This window comes from Candoia aspera, chromosome 6 (assembly GCF_035149785.1).
Source record: "Candoia aspera isolate rCanAsp1 chromosome 6, rCanAsp1.hap2, whole genome shotgun sequence".
Lineage (NCBI taxonomy): Eukaryota > Metazoa > Chordata > Lepidosauria > Squamata > Boidae > Candoia > Candoia aspera.
In genome coordinates, this window is record NC_086158.1 from 46,616,640 (window position 1) to 46,626,777 (window position 10,138).

The 10,138-nt window shown below is 42.0% G+C and overlaps 1 protein-coding gene across 1 annotated transcript; it reads right to left on the bottom strand.

Moving 5' to 3' along the window:
* Positions 1 to 158: 158 nt before the first annotated feature.
* Positions 159 to 9,094, bottom strand: HOGA1 (4-hydroxy-2-oxoglutarate aldolase 1). Its single transcript, XM_063307010.1, has 7 exons — positions 8,718 to 9,094; positions 5,769 to 5,897; positions 5,480 to 5,607; positions 3,445 to 3,579; positions 2,094 to 2,190; positions 1,712 to 1,845; positions 159 to 419 (listed from the first exon to the last, which is right to left on the bottom strand). The coding sequence occupies exons 1-7, from the start codon at positions 8,965 to 8,967 to the stop codon at positions 270 to 272; spliced, it is 1,023 nt and encodes a 340-aa protein (XP_063163080.1). The 5' UTR covers positions 8,968 to 9,094; the 3' UTR covers positions 159 to 269.
* Positions 9,095 to 10,138: the final 1,044 nt, after the last annotated feature.

The window sequence follows — 10,138 nt, forward strand, 5'->3', positions numbered from 1 at the left end:
AATATAGAATATAGTGTGCCATGTAAGAATAGAGAGATTCCAAGTGGGCTTCTAGTCAACTATGAGATGCAGATGCAGCATTTTCTCATCTGAAGCTCCATTCTGAAAATTTTATTCCCCTATTTTGTTGCTATAGCAATGCTCCAATAAGTACACTATGAGTTGAATGAGCTGTATTTAAGTAAATTGCAAGGCATGTGAGCTTTTCCCAATTTGAAAGTAATTGCCTGCAGCAAGGTTCCAGGCATTGCTTAAAACTGCTTTGTCCTTTAGAGCCAACCATTGGAGCTGAAGTCATGGCGTAGTTCCATTACTTGTATCTCAGTTAATGGGAGTAAGGGGGCACGGCAGAAGCCTCCCTTATAACCAAACCACTCCATGGCCTGCTTGAGACCTGGGACCCCAAATTTACGGGTGACCTGTTGGAATACAAATAAAATAAAATTCTAAAAGCTACCACCCGACTAACATAGCAGAATAACTGTGTACAAATTTCTTTTCATGGAAACACCATTCTGATACATCTTATAGAATGTGGCACTGATAGAAGACTTGTACCATCTAGGTATTGGTAATGACACACAATTATTTATCTGCAATTTTTCCTAAACCTAGACAACGAAGTCATGTATGCATCATTTTGAATCAAAAACATCAGCATTTTGAGTAAGTGTAGACTCCTTGGAACAACGTAGATTATTTTCTTGGAGCAAGTGGCTAATTTTTACTTAGGTAACATGAAATCTGGAATTAGTACTAATCCAATCCTAATTCAGGCCAATGGATAAAAATTACATTTTCCTCTACTTTGACTGACAGATGCTTTTTCAACTCTTAGTCGGGGTTCATTTTCAGTGTTTCTGCCCAACGTCATTCAACCAGAGACATCACAAATTTATTCTGATACCTTAAACACAGAAAGCACCTTTCTAGCACTGATCTATGGAAAACAGAGGGACTGGGAAAATTAGCAAAGGAATTACAAGCCTTGGATAACTGTCTGAGAAGTATTAATTGGGTCTGAAATTAACCTGAAAGCAGTATTTCAAAATTCATAACTGCAACAGTTTTGGGGGGGAGGAGCACGTATTTTGGAAACATACCATGTGAAGTAAACACAGGCTTACTGGAGGAGAATCAAAAATGTTGCGAGCTTTGCTCTAAATTTTTTTCAAAAAGCAAAATAGAAAATTTAAAAGTGGTAAGAGAGCCAGTTTGGTCTAGTGGTTAAGGCAGCGGGCTAGAAACCAGGAGACTGTGAGTTCTAGTCTCACCTTAGGCACGAAAGCCGGCTGGGTGACCTTGGGCCAGTCCCTCTCTCTCAGCCCAACCCACCTCACAGGTTTGTTGTTGTGGGGAAAATAGGAGGAGGAAGGAGTATTAGGTATGTTCCCCGCCTTGAGTTATTTAATAAAAAATAATAAAGGTGGGATAGAAAATAAATACTGTAAATAACTAAGCTATTGAAATAGAGGCAGGAGATCAGCAGACAATGATTTGTCATTGTATTTGATAGTACGGGGCATAGAGCCTCCAGTTCAAAGAAGATTATTTTGCCAAGTGGATAGGATTGGACTTCAGACTGATTACTGGCTGCAGGAATGCCACAGAAATGTTTTTTTCCTAGTCTAACCCTTCTTTCCCATATCTTGCCAAGAAGGATAGCTCCACCTTAGAATCTTTAAGTTCCCCCAAGTTGAAGGGCTCTTACTGCAATGTTTGGCTCAATCAATCGGTGCTGCAGTTCACGGGCTTCATCCCAATTTCCAGCATGGCAAAGATGCTCAAGCTGACAGACAGGACTGCCTAGCACATTGGCAAGGGCACAGACTCCTCCTGCAGCACCTAAAGTAAAGCGCAGAGTCAACAGAGAATGCCTCACTTGTAAACTATTCACCTTCCTCCCATATATACTTCATCCACTTTAACTGCCTTTCTTTTGTTATTCTAGAGCATACTAACTCAATTATTGCTTCTTAGCGATCATGTATATTATGACACATCTATTACCTATTTTTTTAAAATGTTACAAAAGCTGCTTCCCTATTCCATACTGCTTCCCCATATCCTGAAACATCTATCCTACAACCTACCTACAATATAGCTGGCTAGCAAAAAACCAGCTGATCCTGCCAGTATCTGGAAGTCTTCATTCTGGGTCTTGTGGACAAGCAGCCCCAGGCGTGTAATCTGGTAAAAGATAGGTTGGTTTGATAGCAGGAGATAGCACGAATCACCAGTTATAATTGGAATGCCAAAAGTTGCCATTAGCAAAAGCACAGGGCACTCATGGAGATATTGCACTCCTTCAAAACACACATGCCAGGGAATTCATAAATACAGGGCAATCTTAATGAAAATTCTAACATTGTCTGTTCATGCTACTTGTTTTGCTAAAGCAGCATTTTCCAATGTGGGTCTTTCCAGATGTTTTGCCTCAAAAATCCCAGCAACTCTAGTCTACATATCCTATACTGGGATAATGGGAATTGCAGTCAAAACATCTGGAGGAATCCAGACTGGAGAAGGCTGGACTAAGGCTTGTTATCTTTTTGAAGTTTTGTACCATTTCCCTTTACTCTATGAGGAAGGTCTAGATATTTAAAGGAAGGCTAAGGACCACGCATCTAGACAGGTCTGTTGAAAAAAAGCAATCAATTTTTAGGGTTCACTAGCCAAATTTCCCCTAGCTTGATGTTTTGTAAACCAAAATTTGAAGCTGTTTGAAATGCTTCTACATAGCTGAGCTTTGAAGAGAATTAGATGTTCTCATAGGGCAGACCAGCTGCATTAGAACAAACATGATTAGGATTTCATCCTATACCAGTTCTTCCCCATTTAATCAAGCCACAGGCAGAAGTAACCATAATTACCACAGCAACTGTTTCATAGAAAAAATATTAGCTTTTTATCTATCACATTTGTATTACATCTTGTTCTGCAATACACTGGCATATATGGAGATGATCATTTATTTTTACCCATAAGTAAAATAAACTGTGGCTGAGATCACCCAGTGAGCTTCTTGGTGAAACAGAGATTTGAATTTGAATCTTCACAGTCTAGATATGGCATAATGCCCTCTATAAAACACTAATGTGAACTGTAACGAAGTACCTGCTTTGTTCCTCTATTTTTAGTTCAATGTTCAAGTGATAATCAAATATGTAGGAAACTGATGTCTGGCCGTGCTAAAAATATTTTAAAAGTATTTTCTTCAAGAGCTTAAACATTAATCCTTCATGTTTCTAGGAGGAAAGAACAATTGACAGGTCTCCAGATCTGCCCATAAGTCCTTCATCTGTTTAAGAGAAAATGTGTTCAGCAGTTTCCATCCCTTAATACCAAAAGATGCCCAACATACAGATTATCTCACCAAGACACAATAAGAATCCCCTGAGGGGGTCACCTCAGTGCAGCACCTGGTTCTCACACTTCACTCACATTGCCATCACTGTCCTTTATCCCCACTATGTTAGGATGTTGCGCAAGGCTGAGCACTGCCTCATTGGGCAGTTCCAGACCCGTGTTGGCGGGAACACTGTAGAGTATCACAGGTATTGGAGATGCATCAGCCACCTGGGGACATGAAGTAGCAAAGCATGTGGGCACACAGGGAAACAATCTGCCCATGAACAACAAACAGCCCTTACAATGTCACTCTTCAGCAAGTCCCCTCACTTCAGTCCAGGCAGTACAAAGCAATCTCAAATCATTGCAGAGCTAGTGTGGTGGAGGTGTACCAAATTCTTCTCTCTTTTCAGAAAGAAGGCCATACTTAGCTTTTGGCTGGTGTGCTAGGGGCTGTACTTTGAACAGTTGGCAGGGCCAAGATAAAAAACTACATTGGATTTGAGTAAATATAATTAAATTAATTAAATCTAATTAATATTATTTTCATCAGCTGTCAAAATAAACCCCTCACTTTGGTGGCAACTTCTGGAGGACCTCTGAGGTTTTCAGAGGCACATACATTATTGGGGCTCCAAATGGTGTACCTCTGTGCATGGATATTGTAAATGCATCTATCCTGAATTTTACTCAGCTTGTTGTTGCACTCCAGTATTTAATCTGGACAACTGAACTGTTCCATGCATTTCCTGTTCAGTAGAATGTGGATCAGTGGAGTGTCACATTTTGCTGAATTGTGATACATCCATTCTTTCATCACAGCAAAATTCAGAACTGTAGTCCTACTATGGCAGCTACCATGACTTGAAGAATGGCTTGTGATCCACCAATATCTTTTAATTCAGCCTGCTCCAAGCTGGCATCATTCAGATATGCTAAGACTACAACTCCCAATATTCCCAGCCAAAATGGCCAAATCCTTTATGCAGCAATCCTAACAAATGTGAAAGACACAGATGGAGAAAGGCTTTTTCAACTGCTTGTGAAGTTCTCACAATCCTGAGAATGAATAATGAGAAGTCAGCCTCAACTCTATAATGAAAAAGAATGGAGGATGCAAATAACTTATTTGTTCCTATTGATCTTCAGACACTCCAAGGATATAGTGGGGAAAATGTACAGTATTAAGAAAATGCTGAACTGTGCAAGAGCCATAACATACACATACATACAAAGAATTATATTTTAAATAATACTGAGGTCTAAAATACCTAAAGATCAAATGCAGTATTTTTCATTCCCATATTCCAATTTCAGTCTTTGAGTAAAAGAATCTACATTTAAGCCAAAATATTATTATCTGCAATCAGCCTCTAAATAATTTAAGAAATTGCATTTGGATCAAGAATTCAAAAAACTTATTAGTCGAATTTCTATTTTGCTTGAATTCTAGCAACACCTTCAAGTTCAAACAGCGTAAGAAACACATAACCTCCCCATCACTGTTCCTGGCATTCATTCATTCATTCATTCATTCATTCATTCATTCGACTTCTATAGCTGCCCATCTCAGCAAGTGACTCTGGGTGGCTTACAGCAATAACAACCATAAAACAGTTAAAGCAATTACAATTAAAACAATTAAAATACAAAATAAATATACATGGCTGCCAAGTAAGCAATGTATGGATGTTAATATAGCCAAGAAACAGGGCTATTCCCATGCTCAGGGCCCCAGGCCTAAGCACATAACCAGGTCTTCACAGCCTTACGAAAGGCCAACAGGATCGGGAACATCCTGATCTCTGAAGGGAGAATATTCCAGAGGGCAGGCGCTATGGCAAAGAAGGCACACCTTCTAGTCCCCGCCAACCGACATTCCTTGGCTGACAGGACCCATAGTATACCCAACCTACCAGATCAAATTGGACAGGTAGAAACAACATCATCATCTTACCACACTCTCAAAACCTCTCCAGTACTAACAGTCTGGTCTGGTTTATACATAATACTAAGCCACAATGTCAGCTTTACCTTTTTGGCTCAATGTGTAATGAGATACCCTTGATACCACTTCACTTATCTATAATAAATGTAAATCAGAGAATACCCTGACCCACTTCTTTACCTGGGTGTAATGGTGGATCAAGGCAGCACTGGTCATGCTTCCACGGAAGTAGCAAGGAGTTACCACAAGAGCAGCATCAGCACCCTTGTCAGCCATTTGTTTTGTTTTCTCAATGGTGCAGTGAGTCGCTAAGGGAAGAAACATAAATGGCATAAAAGTCAGGTTTAACGGGGCTTAAGGGTCAAAGGACAGATCTTGAGAGCCAAATGAGGCACCAGACACAGAATCCTCATATAGGACATGCTCAAGTAGTGGCCAATTCCTCTAGCCCATCTTTTTTACTGCTCACATTCACATCCTGATCCAACAAGCAGGAGCTTTTCCTTAGGCACAGCTTGGAGTACCCGCATCACTACTTCCAGGCATTCCTCTTGCGTCAAGTAGGGAGCTTCTCCATTGGAACCATGTACTACAAAACCTAAAGAAATAAGAAGATAGCATTGAGTACTTATTTATGTTTCCATCAAGCCATATATCCCACTGATACTATGGTTTTATTTTAAATACGCATATGATGTTTTTAAACTAAAAGTCTCCAAAGCAATGAATTAAATAATTAACATTATAAAACTGTAAGATGAACAAACTTTAATAAAATAGAAAAAGCATCAGACATTAAGAAACTAGCAGTCTATAACACAACAGCAAGCAAGCCAAATTAGTCACGGTCTGGTGAATAAATATGTCTTAATCTTGCACCTAAAAGATAGCAGAAGTGGTATACAAATCTGTTTTGGGAATGCATTCCAAAGTAAGGGTGCTACCATTTAAAAGTCTCTAGATCCTGGCTACCACTCAGCTCATCCCTGGAAGCAGATACACAGAGAAGAGCTTATGAAGAAGACATTTAAAATACTGAATTTTAAAATACTGTATTCATGTGAAAAAGCTGTCTTTTATACTCTGGACCCAGGTGGTTTATCATTATATAAGTCAGAACCCACATTTTGAATTGTGTTTGAAATACATAGTAGCATATTTTAAAACAAGAGGGATATATGTTCCAGATGAACATTGAGATAACAGGTAAGGAATCTGTGGCTCTGTAGATACTGATGAACTCCAACTTCTATTAATTCCAGCCTTATGGGTAATGAGCCAGATTATGACAGTGTAGTCTAGTGGTTGAAGGCAACAGTTGAACTGGGGAGACTAGGTTGAAATCCCAACCAGAACACAGGGTCCAGAGGGGGACTTTGCTATACTCTTTCAGCAAAGCTACCTCACATCTTACTGTGGGGATAAAATTAGAGATTTCCATTTACACCCCCCTAGCATTCTCAAAGGAAAGATAAGAAATAAATGCAATACAAAATAAATAAGATGCAATATGTTGAATTTCTGCTTGACATTTATAGTACTGTTAGGCATATGATCCCTTCCAGGAAAAGACAATAGCTTTATCATGAAAGCAGATGAACTAAGAGCTTTAGGAAAGAATACACAGACTTGGGAATTCAAGAAGTAATAGGTAGTCCTTCGGGTTCAAAGAAGACATGCTGTTGTGCAGTTCATCTGTGAACACGGAGGTGGCTCTGCAGTCCCAGTCTGGAAGCGCAGAGTCTAGCACAATGGGGGCACTGGAAATCCATTGTTAAAATAACTGTAGGTATTATTCTGTGATGCCACTCATGATTTTCTATCATCCATGCCTGTCTTCAAAGCTGATGTAGGCTTCATAGCACAGGGCTCACCAGTGCGTTCTGAGCAGCTGCAGCTTCTAGTTCCCTCAGCTGGATATCACAGTTGTGTCGGGTTCCCTTCAGTGTCTTTGTAGTGCTTGCATGGATGACCTCAAGGTCTCTTTCCAGTCTCCAGTTCATCACAGAGCAACTTGCGAGGCATACGGTGGTCATCCATTCTGATGATGTGTCCCGCCCACTGCATCTGGGCCCTGGTAATCAGGGACTCAATGCTGGTGGACTTCACGTGACCCAAGACTTCCAGGTTGGAGACATGTCTTGCCAACGAATGCCAAGGATGGAATGGATACTTCACAGGTATTTGAAGCTATTTACATTTGTCAGCTGGGTGTCATCAGCAGTAATTTTTGGTTCTATGGGGTTATTTGCTGTGGGCTGGTAAAGTACTTCAGGCTTGTTCAGGCTGATAGTCAGGCCAAAGAACATAGCAGCATCTGATAATTTGTTCAGCATCAACTGTAGAGCACTGACTTTGTGTGCCAGGAACTCACAGTCATAAGCAAAGAGGGTTTCTTGAATGACTGTATGGAAGCACTTTGTCCGTGCATTCAAGTAGCAAAGGTCAAAGAGAGAGCAGTCCAAGAAGTAAACAAGCTGTTACTGGTAGCAGTAGGATTATTTGCTATTTAACATTAGTAGAACATTACTCAGGGACAGAAAATATGTGCTATCCGGTGCATGTTCCTCCATCTTTCCATCTGCAATAGGCTAGGTCCAAAGTCTGGGTGGGCAACTATGTGTGTCCTTGAAGACAAAATAAAGTTACTAATTGGGCTGTGCTTCTCCTTCCTACTCACTTGAAAGTGCCAACCAAGTAAGAAGGATTGGTTTTCTTTTTGCCTAATCTTTCTTAAACCACCAAAACTGGAAAAACATGGGGTTCTAATTCTGGATAATATTCAGCTATAACAGGTGTATGCCTTCCTGCTACAATTGACTGGTGGTACTTTCTCCACAGTGAAACATGTTTGCTTATCTCCTGAAGAACTGCATATTTTCCTTGCCAGAGACTCTGCACTTTTAACAGAAGTCTGTCGAGAAGGCCTGAGACAAGTTTAGCGTTCATGAACAAGTTCACATATCATGGTTTATTTAACTAGGATTTACTGAATAAATCACAACTAGTTGGGCTCATAACCACAATGTCTGAGTTCACACAACATGTTATATACAGTAAGTCACACTAGAGGCTTAATGTGGTAGTGAGCTGAATCTGTCTATGGACAAGCAGCTGTGAGAGAAAGAAGAGTATGATGGTCCACTCATTTTAGGTGGCAAAAAAAGCATACTGGAAACTCTAGGATCTCTCTCTCTCTCTCTCTCCCCAAAAAGAGTACCACGTTCACACGACATATTAAGCCACAAGCTAGACAACCAACTAGTTTAACACGAACTCGGCCATGGCTCCAGCAAGTAAAGGACAACAGCACCCGAGCCAGGGTGACCCGAGGCGGCTCTCGCCTTCCTGTTCGGACAGACGCCTTCCCCAAGAAGGAGCCCACGTGTCCTTCTCCCCTCAAGAGTGCCGACCCTACCTCGGAAAGGAATCTCGGCGTAGAGGCTCAGATTCTCCTGCAACCGTGCGTAATCTACACGGCCTTGGGACGTGAAAGGGGTGACCAGAGGCGGATAGATACCCTGCAGGTCCAGGCGACGAGTAGGTGCCGCTGGAGCCGCGAACCTTCGGGGAGCGCCTCCCGCCGCGGCCCGCGCGGGGCTCGAGCGAGGGACCCGCGACCAAAGCGCGCGCAGAAAGCGCGGGGCTACGCTCGCCGCCCTGGCCATCCCGCTGCTGTTGCCTGGTGAGACTGCCGCGCGGCCCGGGGCCACCAGATTCCTTGCAGAAGGCGGGGAAAGAGTCCACCGAGACCGCCCGCGGGGAGGGAAGTCCGGCCACAGAGTTCAGTTCGGTTCAGACGCACGGCTGGCTGAACAATTTTAGGGCACCTGAAAGGGGAAAGCAGGTGCGGCTTCACCTCTCCCCTCCCTCCGGTTCCTTTAGCGCTTTCGCGCTGGACGAGCGTCTTCTCATTGCTTTGTAGCCTGATCCTATAGGGAAGTATGCCAAACCCCTTCTGAGTCTAGGGTTTGCTTATTTATTTATGAGTTTATAAAACGCTTCAGTCAAGGCTATTCCAAGCAGCTTACAAAGGGAAGTATTTAAGGGTTGAGCTTGCTAAAATCCATGAAAAAGATGTTTGTGGGAGGAGGGGGAGGAGGAGGGGAAAACCAAAGGTCAGGGAGAAAAACAGATCGAGCCTTGCATGACAGGTCCCAACACCAGTAGGAAGGACCATGGCAGGCAAAAAAGAGCAACATGGCAATTGCGCCATCTGGATCATAAAATCGACTAAGTCACAATATGGTTTACTTGGTTTTGCCTCCTTAAATATGTGCTTAGTTAAATTGGCTTAGATAAATGTGGCTTATAATCCATGGTTAAGCAAAGAGGTTTACTTGCTTTGATATGAATTAGGCTTTATATGGCCTTTTCCCACTACAGAGTAGAAATACTTGCCCATCCTTGAGCTTGTTTATTTGTGGGATGTATAGGCTGCTGCGGTCTGACACTACTCTGAGCAACCTATAAATTCCATTAATAAACAAACAGCACTGGCATCTGTTGGCTGTTTCAAATCACTTCAGTCACTTAAATCCTGCCCCCCACCCAGGGTAAGCAATGACAAAGCCTAACAGATTTTATAAACTTTGAGGCTGTTCTTGGGGACTGTAAGCCTTTTCCCCATTTGCACCTAAGCATGGCACGAACACACCCTGGCAACATCTTGGGGGGACATTTCCCATGGTATTGTCTTCATCTTGCCTTTAGCCCTTCAGTGAAACATACTTAAGGGTCCCTTAGCTGTACCAGTGTCACAGTAGTACTTTCCCTCCTTATCCTGACACCATCCAGGTTTAGGCAATGCAATTAGCCACTTAAAAACAGCATCAGAGT